Consider the following 20,819-nt stretch of genomic DNA (forward strand, 5'->3'; position numbering starts at 1 on the left):
AATGAAATCTTGCTATCTGCAACAACATGGAGGGACCTAGAGGGCATTGTGTTGAGTGCAGTATGTCAGACAGAGAATATCAAATACCATATGATTTCACTTATATGTGGAATCTAAGGAACAAAATAAACAAACAAAACAGAAACAAATTCATAGATACAGAGAACATTTTGATGGTTGCCAGATGGGCAGGGGCTTGGGGGAATGACTGAAAAAGAGGAAGGGATTAAGAAATACAAATTGGTAGTTACAAAATAGTTATGTGAATGTAAAATATACAATAAGGAATATAGTCAACAATATTGTAATAACTATGTATGGTGTCAGATGGGTACCAGATTTATCAGGGTGATCATTTCATAAGTTACATAAATATCTAATCACTATGTTGTACACCTGAAATTAATATAAAACTCCCATTGTATGTCAACTGTAATTGAAAAATAAAAATTTATTTTAAAAAAAAGCAAGAAAACAAAAAAAGATATTCAGATTGGAAAGAAAACACTAAAACTGTCTCTATTCACAGACCACTTGATTATCTACATAGGAAATTTCAAGGAATGTACAAAAACAAACAAATGAGAAAGGCTAAGACTTATAAGAGAATTTAACAAGATCATAAGATACATATCCATTTATAAAAATCAATATATTTCCACTAGTATGAAAATTTGGAAACCGAAATTTTAAAAAATCTATAATAGCTAAAAAAACTTAACACTTAGGTATAAACTAACAAAATTATGTCCAGAATCTGTAAACTAAAAATACAAAATGTTGACAAAACATATCAAAAAGACCTAAGTTAATGAAGAAATATTCAAAGTTCATTAATTGGAGGATTTAGTATAGTTAGATAATTTTTCCCAAATCAATCTATATAGATTCAACACAATCCCCATCAAAATCTATTGTAACAATAGAAAAGCTCATTCTAAAATACATATAGAAAAGATACTACAACATCCAAACAATTATGAAAAAGAAGAGTAAATGTGGACACTATTCAATTTTAAGAAATTCTATAAAGCTATATAGTGTCAAGACATAATAGTATCAGTGAAAAAGATAAATTCAAAGGTCGATGAAACAGAAGATATACTCTAGAAATAGACCCAGTAGAGATACTCTTGAAATAGACTCAGTAAATACTGTCAGCTGACTTTTGATAATGGGACAAAGGCACATCAATGGAGAAATGCCAGTCTTTGCAACAAATGATGCTTGGAATAATTCACACCCATATCAAAAAATAATAATCCTCCATCTACATTTTGCACCATATACAAAAATATCCCTCAGAATGTAAATGCCAACTGATATAAAATGTAAAATAATAAAACTAAATGTAAAATGTAAAACTATACAACTCTTAGATGAAAACAAAGGAGAAAATATGTATGACCTTGGGTTAGGAAAGAATTCTTAGATACACCAACATCATGACTTATAAAAGAAAAATTTGATGAATTAGACTTTATCAATATGAAAATCACTTTTGCTCTGTTAAGGATAGTTTTAAGAGAATAAAAAGACCAGCCACAGACTGGAAGAAAATATTTTCAAATTGCATATCAGAAAAAGGACTTGTATCCAGAATATCTAAAGAACTTTCAAAATTGAACAATAAGAAAACAACCTTTTTTTTTTTTTAATGGGCAGATTTTAACAAATATTTCACCAAAAAAAGATATATGGATGGCCAATAAGTATGTGAAAAGATGTCCAACATATTCGTCATTACAGACAAGCAAATTAAAAGCACAGTGAGATATCATTATGTATCTATTAGAATGATGTAAATAAAGAATAATGAAAATTCCAAGTGCTGATAAGGATGGAAGAAATAGGACCCCCTTGAGCAGTGCTTCTAGGAATGTAAAATGGCATGGCCACTCTAGAAAACAATTTGGCCGTTTCTTATAAACCAAAATATACACTTGAGTGTATAACCCAGTAAACTAGGTATTTATCCTAGAGAAGTGAAAAGTAATTTTCATACACACACACACACACACACACACACACACACACACACACACACTGTACTTGAATGTATATTACAGCATTATATGTAATGGCTTCAAACTAGAAACAATCCAAATATCCCTTATAGGGTGAATGGATATATAAACTGGTCGTACATCCACACAATGGAATACTGCATAGCAATATAAAAGGACAAATTATTGATATACACAGAAACTTGGATGGATCTCAAATGTATTTCCCTAAATGAAACAACCCAGTCTCGAAAGCTTACATACTGTACTATTTCATTTATATGACATTCTAGGGAAGGCAAAAATATAGGAACAGAGGAAAATCAGTGGTTACCAGTAGTTGGAGATAGGGAGGGTCAGAAAACAAAAGTCACATTATGAGGGAATTCTTTGGTAGTGTTGAAATTTTTCTCTATCTTATCTGTGGTAATGGTTACAAATATCTATACAAGTAAAAAACTCAGAATTATACAACAAAAAACGTGGATTTTACTCTATGTAAAGGTGAAAAATTAAAAACGTTTTTAAAAAGTCTTCTGGGACTTTTTGTAATTTACAGAGGAAGAAAATTCTCAGGATTTAAGCATACAATAATTTTTTTAAATTTACACCACTTAAGGATTATATGCAAATCTGGTTATCAAGCAGAAGCAAATCAAGAAGCTAGAAGCAATCGAGTAGCACGTATCAAGAAGCAAATACATATGTAGACTCTCCCATAAATAACAACTATATGTAAGTGCTATTATAAAAGTGCTTCAAACACTACATCCCAGACAGGAATGGGGGAGTAGGAGAACATGAAAACCCACAGGAGAGGAAGTGAGGTGAGGAACATACTAGAGTAACCTAGCCTCTGCTTCAAATGAAGGGTGCGGCAATTTTCCAGGCAGAATGACTTAACCTTGATATTGACTCCCACTCAGCTCTGCTCCTAAACATTACCTAGAAGAGAAGACCAATATCCATCAATACCTCTTCAATGGCACCTGCAGAAATCCTGTGACCTGCAACATTTATCACATCATCAACTCGAGACATAACATACAAATAGCCTTCTTCATCCATGTAACCAGCATCCATGGTGTCATAGTATCCCTGAAAATAAGAATAAATAATGTCTAATTAGCATGTACTGGAAGGTACTGTAATCATGTGTAAGCTTGGTAAAATATACAATGTGATAGAATTGAATTTTCTGTATGCATTTGATTTTTTTCCCCTAACTAGCCTATGGAATTTAATTACTTCTGAAAGCTTACTAGAATCTCTTTGCTCCTCTAATAACCAGAAATAATTAAAGTGTCTTATACATGTTTAATTTAAGTGTTTGAACTTAGAATTGCAAAATTTATGACCTTAATTTCCTTTTTTTAATTGAGAAGTAATAGCTAAATATTTCCAATATACTTTGGTATTGCAAAGTAATTCCTTGGTAGAGTTCTCCTTTAATTGTGTTAATTTTCAAAAGCTTTAAAGCTCTCTGAATAATTACACAACAGAATACAGTTTATTCACATGCATTTGGATTAAACTAGAGCTTCAGTGAAATTATAGTTAAGTATTAGTATGAAATTTTATTTTTAATCAACTCAAAGTAGCAGCACATCTTCACTGGCACAGAAGACACAATAGAATGAAGAATCAAGAAGAATAAGTAGAAAGAAAGAAATATTACTTCCCTAATGCTTCTGAGTTGTTTCGATACCTATGTTTATGAGCATGGACTTTAGGAAATCCCAATGAGTCACTATTTGTGTTTCTTAATCTTTCTGATGTTCAGTATACCCATCTATTACCGGTAAATGGGGTAACGAACTATGCCTAATAAGTCTTTTGTGAAGCATAAAGGAGATGGTGTATATAAAGAGGGCAGACCCTGGCACATCATGAGCCCTCAATAATTGGCGCTTTTACTGCAATTACTATTAGAGAGACATTCTGGAGTATAGTTAAAGATTATGGACTCTGGAGCCAGACAACATGGGCTCAAATGTTAGCTCTGTTACTTCCAAGCTGTGTGCAAGTTATTCAGCCCTTCTGAATTGTTATTAACCCCTTATGAGAGCTTTGAGGTCAGGGTAATGAGACAGAGTCTAAAGACACTACCTATAGTTTCATCATAAACTGGGGCTTTGAAGGAGCTTTCAATCTTAAAGGTGATCACGTTAAAACCACATGCATATATTATTTGCCATGGCAGGTTGCAATTAATCATACCTGTATTCTGAGGATTTAACTGTGACCCATCAGGCAGATAGATTGGGCCGACTGGAGTCAAATGTACTGACAAATCTTTCCTGCCAAGTCCCTCAGGGTCATGTTTAATCATGGCTACTGAGGTCATTTAGCTCTGAGATCTCTTTCTAAATGAAGCTATTTTAATTCTTGTCATTCATCTCGTTGATTAGGTTAGCTGTCTTTCACCTCACAAATAAAAAAGATAGAATGCTAAACACTTAGATTCACTTTTTAAATGAAATTCTAATCATTCATTCTTTTTACCTTGTGCACAATAAGGACCAGGTATCTCTCTCAGGGAAATAGAAATGGAAAGATAGCAGAAGGGTGATTGTTGGACCCTGATGTGTATTATAAATAAAGTGCTATTATAAACACAAAAAACATAACGGTGGCACAGAATAACAAGTAAATGGAAAACAGAAAACAGGAAGATACTTTTCGTTTTCTAGGACACTGGATGTTGGGTGTTGAGAATACTGGCTCTGTATTTTAAAATAAAGAGTTGAGAATACTCAGGAAACAATACCAAAAATAGGTACAGGGATGAAAAAATACAACTTCTGACAAACCAAATTTTGCTCACATGACCAGGAGCAGAGCAGGTAAAGTGGTCCTAATAATAGCATACAATTCTGACCCGGTGCTTTCAGTCTGTGCATAGAGGTCCAAAGGAAGACATAATATAGAAAGCCCAAAAAAGTTTTAACTTCACAAAAAATTTCCTGATACCGAGGGCAGTTAAAATCCAGGAATCAGGGTCAGCCGGAAGGCTCAGTTTAGAGCGCTAGCTCTTAACAACAAGGTTGCCTATTTGATTCCCACAGGGGCCAGTGAGCTGCACCCTCTACAACTAGGTTGAAAACAACAGCTTGAGTTGGAGCTGGGCCACAGATGGACAGCCAGTTGGCTCAGTGGTTAGAGTGCGGTGCTCATAACACCAAGGTTGCCAGTTCGAGTCCCACATGGACCAGTGGGAAGCAACGGCTTGAGCTTGGAGTTGAGATGGCTCAGTGGTTAGAGCAAGGTGCTCATTAACACCAAGGTTGCTGGTTCGAGTCTCACATGGGCCAGAGAGCTGCACCCTCCACAGCTAGATCGAAAACAATGACTTGACTTAGAGCTGAGCTGCATCCTCCACAACTAGATTGAAAAACAACTTGACATGGAGCTGATGGGTCCTAGAAAAACACACTGTTCCCCAATTTAAAAAAAAAAAATCCAGGAATAGCTGCTGAGAGAACTGAGAAATGTCTATGTCCAGAGACTGATAAAAACAAATATAAAAATGACTTATTTAGACGTTTGTGGTTTGGGCATTCTTATCCCTGAGATCTGGAATCTGGTCCAGACAACCTTTAAAAATTGCTTTGTGATCTATAATTCTAGGAGCGAGCTGCTCAATTTAATAGGCAATAACTATAGAGAAGTATATAATAAAGTAAAAGAAAAAGTATAATAAAGTTCTTACAGGAAATTTTTCGAAGTATAAATGCTTGAATGCCTCCTGATTCTTCCAGAGTCCTGAAAATGCCCCAGGCGGTAATGGCAACCTTGTATAAAAACAGAGCAGTTAGAATTATGATGAAAGTGGTAATAAAGAGAGATTAATTAGAACTAATAATTTTCCAGTGTGATGGATAATTACAACTTAAATTTCATACTATAGTGTGACCCCTAAATCTGCTGGACAGATCATGTCTAATTGAGGCTGAAGTATTAATAGTTGACCATGACATAGCAGAGTCGTTGAGGGATGACTACAGTTGCAGGAAAAGGCACAAAAGGGCACACATTTGGCATTCATATAGTTATTAGCTGCAATCATTGTTCCAATAAGAAGCATAGCATCTGAAAAAATAAACCAAAATGTGTAACTGAATTACTTTTTTTAAAAATTAAAATGTACTAGAGTGACAATTGTTAGTAAAATTACATAGGTTTCAAGTGAATTACTTTTTAAGAGAAATAGCCTTCCACCATAGACAAATACATTTTGTTTTAAAGTACCAACTGCCACTTTTGCCTGCCTCTTCGTGTAATGGAATGCTCCAATGAAACATCCCATGAACAAAATTATTTTCACAATCAGCGTGCTTCCCGCCTCTGAGAATTCCCTCTCACTATTCTCTCTGCTATTCTTTCTTTTCATGAACATCCAGACCTATGTGATTTCTCCTTCTTATGAACACATGAAGATATGTGAGCATATAAAATGGAAGGTAGCATATATTTCTTCTTTCTAACCAAATTCCTCCTACAGTCCCTTCTTTCCTCCATAGTACCAAACTGGTGTTATACACATGGCAAGGGCTCTATCTATCTAGTATCTATCTATCTATCTATCTATCTATCTATCTATCTATCTATCTATCATCTTCATATAAATAAATTTTAAAATTCTCATATAAGTTCCCTGTAGGAAGTGCCACCTAACAAAAATTTACCACTCAATGTGTCTTCTGAACATGGAAACTTTTTAGATGCTTTATAGTTTGGAAATTTAGATGCCATAAAACTGAAGGATTTTCAAAAACCTACCCTCCTGTACTCACACAATAAAAATACTCAGGTGAAGCCATGACTTCACAGTGCTGATGGTGAGAAAATCGAAAACAAAATAGACATGGCTATTGCCCACATGAGGCACCGTCACACACCCGTCACCGTAATATCAGACCTCCAAGACATCGAATGGTATTGTCACATTCTGTCAGGCAGAACATGGGATCAGGTGACAAGTGGGATCATCAGCGCAGCTGCGCTTGCCCATTTCCACCCCGTCCGGCCTCCCAGCAGGTGCTCCCATGCTAGGTCTTCTTTTTGTACTATTTTAAGATGGAGGGAAAATACTACGCCTACATTTCTGGAGCTCATGTAATTACATAAAATGTATGTGACAGCATTTTGTAATCTAGTAAAAAAAAAAAAAAACTACAGAGATATGGCTATGTTGTTGCTGTTGCTATTTTTACTATTACTGTTTATCAGGAAACCTGCTGAAGGCAGCAAGCTGAAGCAGGTAATCCCTTCAGATGCTTTTAACTGATGTTGCTATGTTATCCTTCTAAATCACCACATATATAATTTAACTCCATCAGTTTGTTTTAGTTCTTAATATTTTACAAGCAAGTGTAAAAAATCATTGATTATTAAACATTAAAATAAAATATACATGGGGCAACCACTAAAACTCATTCAATTTCGCAGCATTTTCAGGATGCTGAGGATAAAGAGGTAAAGAGGACACTAAGATGAGGGGGTCAATCAAAAACCAATATGGGCCCAAAGAAATAACATTGATAAGGGAAGCCAACTAAGTGTAAAATAAACAACAATAAATCTGATGGAGATGCATTCTGCTCGCATATTAAATGAATAATTTTCAGTTGTTTCCAAGAAATATATCATGATATGTAGTCGTTTCTGTCTTTCATGACAACATTTTTTTTTTTATAACAGGCACATGGGTATAAGAATGTATCTCCCAACAATAATAAAAATAAAAAGTAATTGTGATAATAAGTGGCAACTGACATTCAGGCCGGACTGGGGACAACAGAGAGTGGTGGGGTCTGAGGCAAATTAGAATTCACATTTCAGGCCTAATGTGAGCAGCTTTTTCTTAGTGCCACCCAATTGCTGATATACAGAAATTCTGATCCAAATCCTTAAACACATAACATTGCCTATACTAAAAACTATATATATAGGAGGACATATTGTTAAACAAGCATCTCTTTCATTTGTTTTTTAAATATGGAAAGCTTCACAAATTTGCATGTTATCCTTGCACAAGGGTCATGCTAATCTTCTCTGTATTGTTCCAATTTTAGTATATATGCTGCTAAAGCAAGCACCATCTCTTTCATTTTATCTGCCCCAAAACCAAGCTTTTGATCCAACAGCATCCATACTTTCTCCTCACAGTAAATGGAGATACCTAAATGTTTGCAATAATAATCCAAATGATAGTATTTAGTGTACTGAACATGGAATTTCCTGGTGGCCTAATATATACTTAATTCAGGTATGTACATGGGACCAAGCATTTAGCATTTTCTGGTAAGAGTGTTACTGGCAAGAAAGGGAATATTTTATTTCCCAGAAGTTGGTTAATTTGCAATCTCTACTCTTCAAAGAAGATGCTAGATAATCTGTGTTTTCTCTTACTTCCTGAGAAAAACATGGTACTAGAAATAAGTAATATATAAATTATATTCTTATAATTAATTAAAGCATAGAGGATTAAAGTATAAGTAGCCATCTTCCAAAACCGTAAGCTTTAAGGACACAGGCTTTTTCAGCTGTTGCATGAAACTTTAAATATCTTCATAAATTTTCTGAGGAACAGGAACAGTATGGATTATTATACCATTTCTCATCCCCATGAGAAAGGTCTGTGTAAGTTGGAATATACATATAGACCTTGGAAATTAAGAATAACATACTAAGAGTATGATCCAGAGAGTACAGAATAAGGAGGAGAAATCCAAAGCCAGATACCAGTGTTAGAGAAGGACTAATAATAATAATAATAATAATAATAAGACCATTGAACAAAAATAAAATAAGAGGTGTATGAGAACTAAGAGAAAGTAGTGTCTTAGGAGCCATCAGAGCACAGTTTTAATATTGGCTGAGTGTTCAACAAGGTCAAATGAAAAGCAAATGTTGTGTGATAGTGGATTCAACAGAGGTCATGATACTTAGTAATTAAAATGGTTTGAGCATCCTCAGGACTGCCATTTCCATAGAGAGGAGCTGGCAATAACTGGCGTGATTGAGGAGGAAACAAGAAGTAAGTGGAGGCAGCAAAGTTAGACTACACTTTTTAAAAGTTTGTGGTTAACTGGAAGGAGAGATATAAATTGGTGGCTTAATGCAGAGAGGCAGGCTGATTTAGGACGGGGAAGATTGGCGTAGATGTAGCCAATGGAGAGAGGAAGAAAATATGAAAGTTAGAGAAACAAACACCAGAGGAATTATACAATTGTTTTATTCATTCATTCATTCATTTATTCATTCATTCACGCATGCATGAGTGCATTAACACATGCATTTATTTTCTCCCTTCAATCAATATTTGTTGGGTAGGTTCCTGGCATTCTTCAGTCACCCTGTTAGACATTAATGATACAAAAATATAAACTCTGGTTTCAGACACAAGGAGATTCTGGCATATTGTGTACAACAACAAATGAGTATCTTTAAAATAAGGAGAAAGACTTTCGTGAATGACGTCTATTCCATTAACTTAATGAAATACTGACAAAATGTAACCATTTAAGATGTTTGTCAGGCAATAAACCCTGTACTGCCAGGAGCTCTTGGAATGGATGATTTTATACTGGGAATGCAAAGTTGGAATCTAACTTCAGGATTCTCTGGGGAACAGGAGCCATGTCTTCAATTTATTTCTGTTACCCTGGGGATTCCTGAGGAGCCAGTGAATATACACCATCCTTAATCTGGGATCAGTGCCATCTAGGAGTTTTATATTTCAGATTGGTCAGGAATGTATTACCTTCCACAGTGATGAATAGTCTCCTCCTCCCTTAGCTGTTTAAGGATTTCTCTGCATTCTGATGCCTCCCTCTTACCGCCCCCACCAAGACACACGTATCAAAACTGGACCAAAACTTAGATCATTTCAGTACACTAAATACTAATTCATTTTGATGATTATTACAAACATTTAGGCACCTCCATTTACTGGGAGAAGGCAGTATGGATGCTGATGGATGAAAACCTTGGATTTGGGGCAGATAAAATGAAAGAGATGGTGGTTGATCGCTTGCATTAGCTAAGATATGGTCCCACTGGAAATGGCATAGGTGTCTGTCCCAAGTCACTTTTGAGATGCCCCCAGAATATTACTTCATTATTCCCAAGTATAACTGAGGAACAGACTGGAAAGCAAGATGCAAAATTGCACTTGGTAATTAGCAGGATAAATTAAGGGAATGCTATTTGTTGCTCACTAATAAAGTCTGGTATCTTAAAAAATCCAGATGTTGTTATTTGAATATTGAAAAGAGACTCTGAAGAAAGAACCCTGGAAGATGCCGTGTAATCGTCCTAAAGAAAAGCAGAAAAGAGAAGGTTACAGAATTGTGTTTTTGAATATGTAGCAATGAAGTAAAACATGTGAGAAGAGAAGCAATAAACTCCAGACAGAAGTTAGGTGTATCCGAGCTAGAGCGCAGAGCAGAATTTTGTATTCCAGATTAATACCTTCCTTGTTGCCATCCTAATTATTCTACATTAAATGCAGCTCTTCCTTCTGGAACAGTGGGTGGACTGGGGCTCTTGTTCCAAAGTGATAAAAAAAAACAACAACACTTTTTTCCTGTACTTACAGTAATATAAAAATACATTGGACTGGCAGAAGGAAGGAAAATTTATGAAAATACTAAGAAATATGCCGTTTAATGTCTATACTTATCCTTCAAATCCAAGATCAACTGTCACCACTCTGTGATACCTTCCTCAACTCTTCCAATTTTCCAAGCAGACTGACAAGGGGAGTTTCGTTACAACCCATCCAGTAGTGCATCAGGAGATCCTCTTAGAGTATGTCCTTTCCAAAGAGACCATTCTTAAGGGGAAAGAAGGATAACAGAGGCAGGGAGGCAGCAGTGACACGTGTGTGTGGGAGGTGAGAGGGAAGCATCAGAATGCACAGAAATCCTTAAATAGCTAAGGGAGGAGGAGACCATTTGTCTCTGTAGCAGGTAACACATTCCTGGCCAATCTGAATTATAAAAGTCCTCGATGCCACTGATCCCAGATAAAGTATGGTCTTTGTTCACTGCTCCATCAGGAATCCCCATGGTAACAAAAATAAATTGAAGACATAACTCTTGTTCCCTAGAGAATCCTGAAGTTAGATACCAACTTTACACTCCCAGTATTTCCTATGGGGTCTTCAGGCTTTCCTTGAGGTTTCCATATGAAGCTACTTTTTGTCTCCCCAGAAGAAACTGACTGGGCCATAATTTCTTTCTCTCTGGGCAGACAAATGACTGAGTAATAATTACGAGTTCGATCTGTGTAACTACTAATGATGTTTTTAGATTCCCATGTCTAAAATGAGGATGTATCTGTCCCACAGTCTACCTCACAGTGTTGTGGTAAGGCTTTAAAAGATTGTACTAAAATCTGTACATCAGATTTAGAAAGGAACGGCATTACAATTACATGACATCCTTGGTTTTACTCAAAGGATACACTGATGAAAAGAAAGATGTCCTGACCCTCTCCCAAGACACAGTGACTGAATTCACTCGTCTAAGCTGTAAAGATGTGAACAAACATCATTAAGGACCCAGAGTTCAGTATCTGGAGGCTGGGAAATTGGCAGGCATCAGAGTAAAAGACACTCAGACCCTGCAGAGTAAAAGTGACACTCGGACAGTTTCCCACTAAATTAACTGCCTAGAATAAGTTTCAAAATCAAAGGAATTTTCTAACAACCATGCAGACATGTAGTTTTCTCTTCTACTGGAAAAGTAAACCCTATGCATGCAAGTAATCTATGAAAACTGCGGGATTCCTGTTTATTACACCCTAAAGTATATAGTAGTTTCAAAATCATTAAAACGTCTACCTTCCAGTTAAGGGATTACCAGGAGAGCAAAGCTGGGAATTCTAGAAAGCCTTAACAAAGGGTTTGAAAAACCAAAGTGGGTCAAAAGTTTTTCTCAAAATTACCACACTTCACTTTTCTGATTTGGTGATAAGTCATCTTAATATAACAAAATGAATCATTACATTTAGTACTATCTTATAAACATGGAAATATGACTATAGCTTCAGATTTTTAAAGAAACTGCCAGAGAAAGATAGTCTCCAACATTATTTATATTATTCATAACTGATTTTACAGTAAAACAGGAAGCTATAGCTGTACTTACTAAAGCAAACAAATGTGGGATTAAAACGATAATCATTTTTATTGACTTATTTTAACATACTTTGAGCCCCATACATTTCAAATAGTCCATGTAAATTTTCCCTTCTATTCTTTATAATCACTATAAGGATAGTTAGTGAACGTAAATAGGATTACGGAATATTGTTCTTTCAAAGACTATTCCACTTTATTATACAAAGCACGCCCAGCAGTGGCTTTTGATGGCCGCTCAGTTTTAAGGCCCTTTTGGACTAAGTCATTCTTATTACTAGTGGCCTCACCCCTTATCCATCTATCCATGCAAAGATAATTAAATATAGCAATATAACATACAAACTGGATCTTTTTCTGAAAAAAGAAAAGCTTGTAATTTTGTTTTTTAAATCATTTGACAAAAGCCACACCTGTAGTTTATCATTGGTTATTATTTCTTAGGAATCATCGAACATATTGAGAAATCATGGGAAGTGAGAAAGTATGACCTAAAACTTGTTTGCAAATAAAATGAAAAATTTATGAAGACTAAATTGACAATAAATTGTTATGATGTTAAATTTTATAGATATTTAACTAAACATGTATTCATTTTTATTCTATATTTCCCAAATTTGGAAATCAATGCATTTCTTAAAGCTTAGAATCTCAGCTATTTTGTGAACCCTGGACACGGTATATAATCCCTAATAAAACGCCTTTTACAGGCCACCAAGTGTTTTCTGGGGCCATGTAGCTGGTCTCTGGAAAGGACCCTGCTTCCCGATCATAGACCTTCTTTAAAATGCGATCTACAGGGAAATAATGATTATCTCTCTAATTACACACTGGTTTTTATTTTAATCACAATAGTTTTTATTAAGTCAAGGAGGTGTGCTTTTTCCTTTCACTTAATTCAGTTAAGTATTTACTTATCATGTGCTCTTAAAAAACATTCATTGGTCATTTTCCGTACTAGGTAAATGATGTACAACCTCTGTGCACACCGAATAGCTATGGACTGACGCAAACAAGTCTTCTTGATAGATGCTAAATATGAAAACATCCTAAGCATACTGCAAGCAGCCATAGGGATACATGAGTAATTTTCAAGTCAATAAATTAAAGTGGAATGGCTACTCGGTGTGTGGGTTTCAAAAGGAAATACTCATTCTCACAGATAAAAATGAGTTTCTTAAATAAGGTTTCAAGAACTGTTTAGTTTTTTTTTTTAAAGAGAGAACTTTGTGAGAACCTTTTTTCCTGATTATTTCTACCTTACCTGGTATATATTATAATAATATATTACATATTTAATATATAATATTTTCAAATACCTAATATTACTATTAACTTAAGGGAGGTATCAGAGTCTACTGTGTCAAATGCCACCACTGGGATCTTGCAAAAAAAAAGTTGCTTTATGAAATAGATGACTCACTGACAGTTAGAAGGTTATATAAAAATGTACTCTGTTAGAGTACTTCTAAATGCTCTTAAAAACCAGGTGCTTCCCTAAGCAAGCTAAACATCCACTCACAATCTTGCGAAGATCAATTCTTCAGCAAGCCCTTCTCCCTCCCCTGCAACATTTTTCCCTTTACAGGTCAAATTCCAACCAGATGTATGTTAACATGGATTCTGATTCAGAAAAATATGTCTACAAATGGTATATTCAATATTTAATTTGCCAAAAAGATGTCTTAAAATTTAAACTTCAAAAAAGTAATGTAGTGCTTGCATGTTTACTGATACCATAAGAATTTGAGAACTGCATCAGAACATGTATCTCCCATTAGCTATCTGTAAGGTTAAAGTATCTGTACCTGAAGAAATACATTATTTTTCAATTACTATTTTTCATTTAATTTTCCAAAGAATTAAAAATGTTTTATTAACCTGAGACCATCTTATACCAATCTGAGAATGCCAAGTAAAAAAAATTATTTCAAGTAATGGGAAAACAAACTTTTCTAAGAGTTGACATGCAATGTCCCTTATTTTTAGCAGCTCATTCAATTTAAACGTATCAGTGAAAATGTCAACATCATGCTAATCAGAGGCACTAAAGCAACCTGTATCAATTATTAAAATGTCACATACTGTGTGTCTCCCAACTTAATCCACTACCATTTCTGCTTCCACCAGCATAACAATTTTGAAATATTGATTTAATCAAAGTAAATTAAAAATTTTTTGCTTCAAATTTTAGCATTTTGCCTATCAAATGAACAATGACGGAAAATGTTAGCAAGAGGTTGTGGTACTTGATGAGTCAGGGATTTTATATTATGCTACTATTTGATCCAATAATTACCTCTTAGAAATCTATTCAGTTCTATAGTAATTATCAGAAAAGGAGAAAAGACAACACAAAAAAATACAATACAGCATAACTTATAATCATAAATAAATATTCAAAAAAAGACAAAGAGGCCTAGAATGGGTACAAACATTTTTAAGAGGCAGAGTAAAAGTTAAAAATACCCCTGAGACAGGGTTAAGGAAAAATAGCAATACATAAGAATAAACTGAATTATTTCAACAATCTAAAATGCTTGCCAAAAAGAGGAAAGTCCAATATATTACAAAAGTAACAGTGTATCGTTGAAGTGTCAGAGTACAGAAACTTTACTTCTTTATGTTTTTGGTATTTAAATCACTTTTCTCATCTATGCATTACTTGTATAATCAGAAAAAGTTATTAAAAAGATGCAAGATTTATCTTTTAAAAAGTTGTATTTAAATTTGTTCTGTGTATTCTCAAACAATACAGAAGCTCTTTCTGTAAGTTCCTCACTAATAATATCATTGCAAGCATTTCATTATTTTCTTAATATTATATATGAATTCTTGCTCTTTAAAATAGTAGTATCGCAAATTTTGCTTACTTTACCACAATATTTCCTAAACACCGAGCCTTCAGTTTTTGCATGTGGTCATCCAAAATCATAACTGCAAAGTAAAATATAAAGAAATAAAAATTTAAATAAAAATGCATAACCTTAACACTTAAATGTTTCCATTATTTTCTGTATTCAACACTGAAAATTCTAGCTTAAGAAAGGTATCTTTTAATTCCTGTGAGACCACAAATGTATTTAAAAAAGCTAAAATGTCTCACAAAACACATAGAGTACAGGCTTTTGATTTCTAATAATATCATAAATTTTCCTTCAGAATCTCCCTGAAATAAAGACCTCATATTTCAAACATGCTAGTAATTTCATCATTTATATTCATATACATTTTAACATATCCTTCCATTCTATCAAAAGCATTAAAAATATATTCAGCTTTTCAAAAATTAAAGGACAACACAAGTAAAGGTTTTAAAAAAACACCAAAAACAATATTTTAAGCAATAAAATAAAGTATTTAAAATCCTGGAAATCCCATTTTTCTGATTTAAGTCCTCCTATCTATTTATAAGTCTTAAAGGTCTATTTAACCTTCTCAAATATTATCCCAATGCTTTTTGTTTTATACTGTTAAAATCCTAAAAGATTTTTAGAAAATCAAAGCTTATATCCACACTCAGTAACCCTCAGTGGAGAAAGAAAAAAAAAAACACCAAAAACTGGAAATGAGGATGTATCATCATGTTTTAAGCTTTAATAGATTCTTTATGTGGCTTCATCCATCAGGTTATTCTATTGAAAGAAGATATGAGAAAAGAACATTATCCCCAGAAAAAAATTAATCACTTTCTTCTTTGTGTGTCCAAAGCACTTTGTTTTAAAACTCTATCCTGACAACTATTAGCAGTGTAGCTATCTGTCTCCCACTAGATTGTGAGTTCATTAAGGGTGGAGACCATGCCTAATTCATCTTTGTTTCTGCAAATCCCAGTACAGTGGCCAATTTACTATGTGCCCCTGAGCACATTATATTACCCCTTCAATTTCCCTATCTAAAAAATGGAAGTAATTCCTTTCCCATAGTGCTGGTAAAACCATTACTTGAAAAAAAATAATAAAGTGACAAGCTTGCATAAGGTACTCAATGAATGTGAAATTAAATGTTACTTTATATTGAATGTATTTCACACAAAAATGGTTTTCTTTCCTTTCCCAAAAGGATACTGCTTTTTTATTATAATATTGAACGTTACATTATGCTTTTGAATCTCTGAATTACCACAAAACACATAAAGATCATGAGTCATAAAGTCAATATATCCTTGGTTATAAATACTTTATTTCTAATGTTTTACTGTGCTGTCTGTAAGGCAATGGTTTTCAGACAATGAGAAACTTCCGTACTGAAATTCCATGAGGCATCAAAGCTTAACTCTTTCTTACAACTGGATATAAAAATGGCACTGAACTACTGAAAGGGAAATGTGTTTAACATCTCCTTTAAGCATCAGCCCCTAAAAATGGCTCAATACGAAAGCAATTTTTCTGACAAAAGGAGTATGGATGACAGAACTGTTCAAAAGGAGGATTTACTAAAACTGGATTCATCTTTCCATGCCTGGAGAAGTCACTGACTTCACAGAATATCTATTTCTACCCTTAAAAAAAAAAAAAAAAAAAAATCTTAAGTGTCTTTTTATAAATGTATCTGCTTGCTTAAACCAAATGATCCACATTTTCTTAACTAGGCATTGTCCTAGGAGGAAAATACAATATTTTTATGTGAGAGAAGCAAAAGACAAATCTTTAAATTTTGTAATTTACAAAATTACAAATTGCAAATAAGAACTGTATCTAGGAATCATATTCTGTCCCAAGAAGCTGGGTTTTCCTCATAAATCTATTAAGTTAAATTGTGTGACCTCATGCAAATAACAGAACTTTGTGCTTCATTTTCCTTGTCTATAAAATGAATGTGAGTCTAAATCAAGTCAGTCCATCTGGCTTCTCTGAAATATCAGTACACTACCAGCTAAGAATTAGTTCAGTCTTTCTACTGGCAGATACTGGTGTTAATGCTTCATTGTGTTACATCACAATACAACAACCCTATGAAGCATGTAGAATTATCATTCCCATTTAGAAATAAGGAAATTGAATATTTGAAAAGTTAGATAACTTGTATAAGTTATACAATTAGGGAACTGAGTCCAAGAAATTATTGAACTATTATAATCACTACCAATAATCTATAAACCTATAAACAAGACATTGTATCTCATTGTCACCTACCACCGGCCTGGATGAAACGCTTTTTTTTTTTTTTGAATCCTTACTCTTTATTTTTAGCCAAGAGGTTCAAAAGCCTTATCATCACTCCTAAATTAAAAAGTAGCATATATAATAGAAAAACTGCACAAAAACAAGCGTTGTCTTCAGGACTTAACAGCTGTGTTACCTAAGGACAGTTATTTAGTCTCCCTGGGCACCAGTTAATGCAACTCTGAAATGGTAATAATATCTCTGAATTAAATATACTTCAGCATACAATGATGTATGCAAAGTACTAGCAAGTATTCCATACATATTAATTCCACATCCATATCCTTAACATGCCTTATGAATAATAGTATTTTCTTAGTCTGACACCATTTAGAACATGTCCTCGGAAGTCTACAATCTTACTTTTGATCAAATTGCTGAGTAAAAATTAAAGCATTCCTTTTAATGCAGGTATTCACTCAGTCAAATAATTACTAAGCACCTAGTATGTTTCATGTGATAGGATTCACACTATATACAAAAAATACCAAATTTATTAACATTGCATATTTTAAATAATCAGAGTCATTTCTCACCATTGTATCCTGGAACACTTTTTCCTGCTTGTCCTGGAGGAGGTGTTTTAGAATTACCTAATCCAATGCATGATGCTGTAATTGGGGATCCAGTCTCTGGAAAAAAATAAATATTATTTATCATTGAATGTTTCAACTTGAAATCATGATTTCTTCAGTATGCTCACTATACCTCTTCCCTGAGTTTGTGACAGAACACAATTGCATGAGGACTACTTAAATAGCACAAATGCATTATTTAAAAATCTAGATATTTATACCATATCAACATTTTTATAACTTAAGAGCCTGAATTTAGAATAATATATATAGTATAGCTTCTCTTAAAGAAAAGAAAGACCTCTCTAGTGTTCTCAGTGTGGATCACCAGGCATAAAGAATGGAGAATTCTTTATGTGACTGTCAGAGTTTTACAACACATGTTAAAAACGAAAGACAAGGATGGTAAAAGCAAAAATAAATGAATATATCAAACTAAAAAGCTCTGCACAGCAAAAGAAACCATCAACAACTGACCGAATGAGAGAAGATATTTGCAAACAACACCTCCGATAAGGGGCTGATATCCAAATATATAAAGATCTCCTACAACTCAACAACAAGCTGGGTGGGAATCCTCTTCTCAACTTTAGTTTATCAATAGGGACACTCCAATCATCTGAAGTTCACTCACTACATTTCTGAACACCTTAAAGCCTCTCAGCAACTTGTCAATAGATGACTCTAGACCCTACAAATGTGCCTTCCAATGGCTCTAGTACCTGCCAGGTAAAACAAAAACAAACAAGAACCCCAACAACAAAACTCTAACTGCTTCATCTCTTGTCAGTGTGGATTCTTATAAGAGATACATTATTGCTAGGGGACAGTCCTTTAGAATTTTAGAACATTGCTTCTGGAATCTCCGAGGCGCCATGTAAGATCCAGCCCACTACTCTGAATCCTCCAAGATAAAAATTCCATTTGCAGGGATTTCCATCAACAGTCCCAGCTGAGTCCAGCCCTCCAGCCATTTCCAGGAAGGAGAGTGACGCCATCTTGGACCCACCAGACCAGCCTGTTCACCATTCAACTGTCTGAGTTGTCTCCATCAACAGTACTTGGAGCACAAAAATACCTGGCTGATCTCTGCCCACACTCCTGATGCCCAAAATCATGAGATACGGTTGTTGTTTTAAGGTACTGAAACCAGAGGCCAAATGAGTCCGGCGTTCGTGCTGCCTGCGCCGCTCAGCCAATAGACCCAACACAGGAGTTGAGTCGTAGAATAAGCATTTATTATCAGAGTGGGGGGGGGGGAAGGGGTTGTTCTGAGAATGCAGCAGATTAGCACCTCCAAAAACTGCCTCAACATTCTCGGTCCAGCTGGGGGTATTTAAAGGAAATCTGGGTATTCCTCCAAAGGCTACATGATAGTTTCCAGGGTCTGCATGGAGCCTTCCCTCTGCCCATGTGATTCTCTGGTGAAGTCAGGAACCCAGGAACAATGATGGGATTAGCTTGGAAAGAATGCTAGACCATAGAGATTGTGATCAGTAAGCCTGCAGGTGTTAATCATAAGTTTCGGGGTAATTTTCTAAAACAGGGAACTGGGTGGGACAGAGGACATTTCAAGCTCAAGCTGCGGGGGGACGATCTATTGTTAAGCTATAGGTCAGAAAAGGTAAGGCCAGGGATGTGGAGAGGCCTCTACTATGGGGTGCCAACCGGGCCCTGTTTCACTACTAGGTTTTGAAGTTGTTGTTTTTTTTACACAGTAATAGATAAGTTGGGATGCTCACCATTAAAAATATTACAAAATCTTTCAAAAAACAATTAGTGTAATTCTCAAAATTAATTGTACGTATAATTATACAAAAATACTCTCCTAGCCTGCTGTTGAAATCAGGTTCTTCCTGTGTGCTTGAAAATCATTTGTGCTTGAAAAAGTATAGTCCCTGACATTTTATGCTCAGGAAATGTTTGCTGACTAGTAAATACATATTTCTTACATGATTTTAGTCTCCAGTTTCCATTATTAAAATCAGGGTTCTTAAAAAAAGCAAATAGCAAATCGCAGAATGCAATCCCATAATGAACCAGACTGCAGGATAAATACAGGATTCAGGGAAAAAGAAAAAGACTGTATGTTACTGTTGTAATTCTGTTAACAATCTTTTCTTATTCCAAGAATGATATTCAAAGGTCAGTCCTTCAATAAATATTTATTGACTATATCCTACTCCCTGAAAGGCATTTTTTTGAGGGGAAGGGAGTGTTCAGGGTGGAAAAATGTGCCAACCAGAAATTGCAGTGTGCTCAGAGGTGGAGAAGTTAGACCATGAAGGGACTGACTCCAAGTTATTCAGCAGAGCAATGCTTGGGGTGGTGGGTTTAAGAGTGATAAAAAGAAACCATGAGAGAGCTAAGCAGAGGCAGACCCTCAACTGTTTCCTGGGCCATGTTAAAGAATTTGGGTATTACTTTAGGAACAAGGGGAGACGCCAGGGGTTTCAGGAGAAGCAATTTGGTCAGAATTGCATTTTAGAAAAATGTCTTCAGCTGCAAACTGCAGCACCAAGCTGAGGATTTCCACCCAGAGCGAGGTATCAGTGAGATGGTGGTGTTCTGACGCAGGTGAGCGGTAGTGGAAGATGAGACCAAATCTGAGTCAGACTCAGAATCAAAAAGTGTTGGTGATTGTTTGGATATGGGGAAAGAGCCCCAAGGTTTTGACTTGCAAATAAGAGATAACACAGAAAGAAGTGACAATGCAAGTGAGGGTTAAGGGGAAGAACATGGTGGCAGGTTCACAAGTGCAGCTCTAATAAGAGCTCCTGGTGCAGCTGGAAATCTGCCATCCTGCCCCCCACTGTGGTGTTAGAAATTCTACATTTAAGCAATATGGATTTAGAGGTTGGTGGCCCATGCAGAGAGCTGAAGTTCTGGAAATAAATCAATTCAGCAGCCCAGTACCACTGAG

General features: G+C 35.1%; 1 protein-coding gene and 1 non-coding gene across 2 annotated transcripts in view; both read right to left on the reverse strand.

Moving 5' to 3' along the window:
• The window catches only part of ACSS3 (acyl-CoA synthetase short chain family member 3), a 140,771-nt gene that overhangs the window by 9,792 nt on the left and 110,160 nt on the right, over positions 1-20,819 (reverse strand). Inside the window, exons 10-13 of the mRNA XM_019751290.2 lie at positions 17,858-17,953; positions 15,030-15,093; positions 5,719-5,800; positions 2,982-3,104 (exon numbers count right to left, since the gene is read on the reverse strand). Coding sequence (XP_019606849.1) covers positions 2,982-3,104; positions 5,719-5,800; positions 15,030-15,093; positions 17,858-17,953 — 365 coding nt within the window. The remainder of the gene's footprint in view (positions 1-2,981; positions 3,105-5,718; positions 5,801-15,029; positions 15,094-17,857; positions 17,954-20,819) is intronic.
• LOC141570349 (U6 spliceosomal RNA) lies at positions 8,001-8,103 on the reverse strand. The gene has a single exon (XR_012494344.1). It is a non-coding gene; the product is annotated as a U6 spliceosomal RNA (small nuclear RNA).

Source organism: Rhinolophus sinicus, linkage group LG02, assembly GCF_036562045.2.
Source record: "Rhinolophus sinicus isolate RSC01 linkage group LG02, ASM3656204v1, whole genome shotgun sequence".
In the NCBI taxonomy this organism is placed as follows: Eukaryota; Metazoa; Chordata; class Mammalia; order Chiroptera; family Rhinolophidae; genus Rhinolophus; species Rhinolophus sinicus.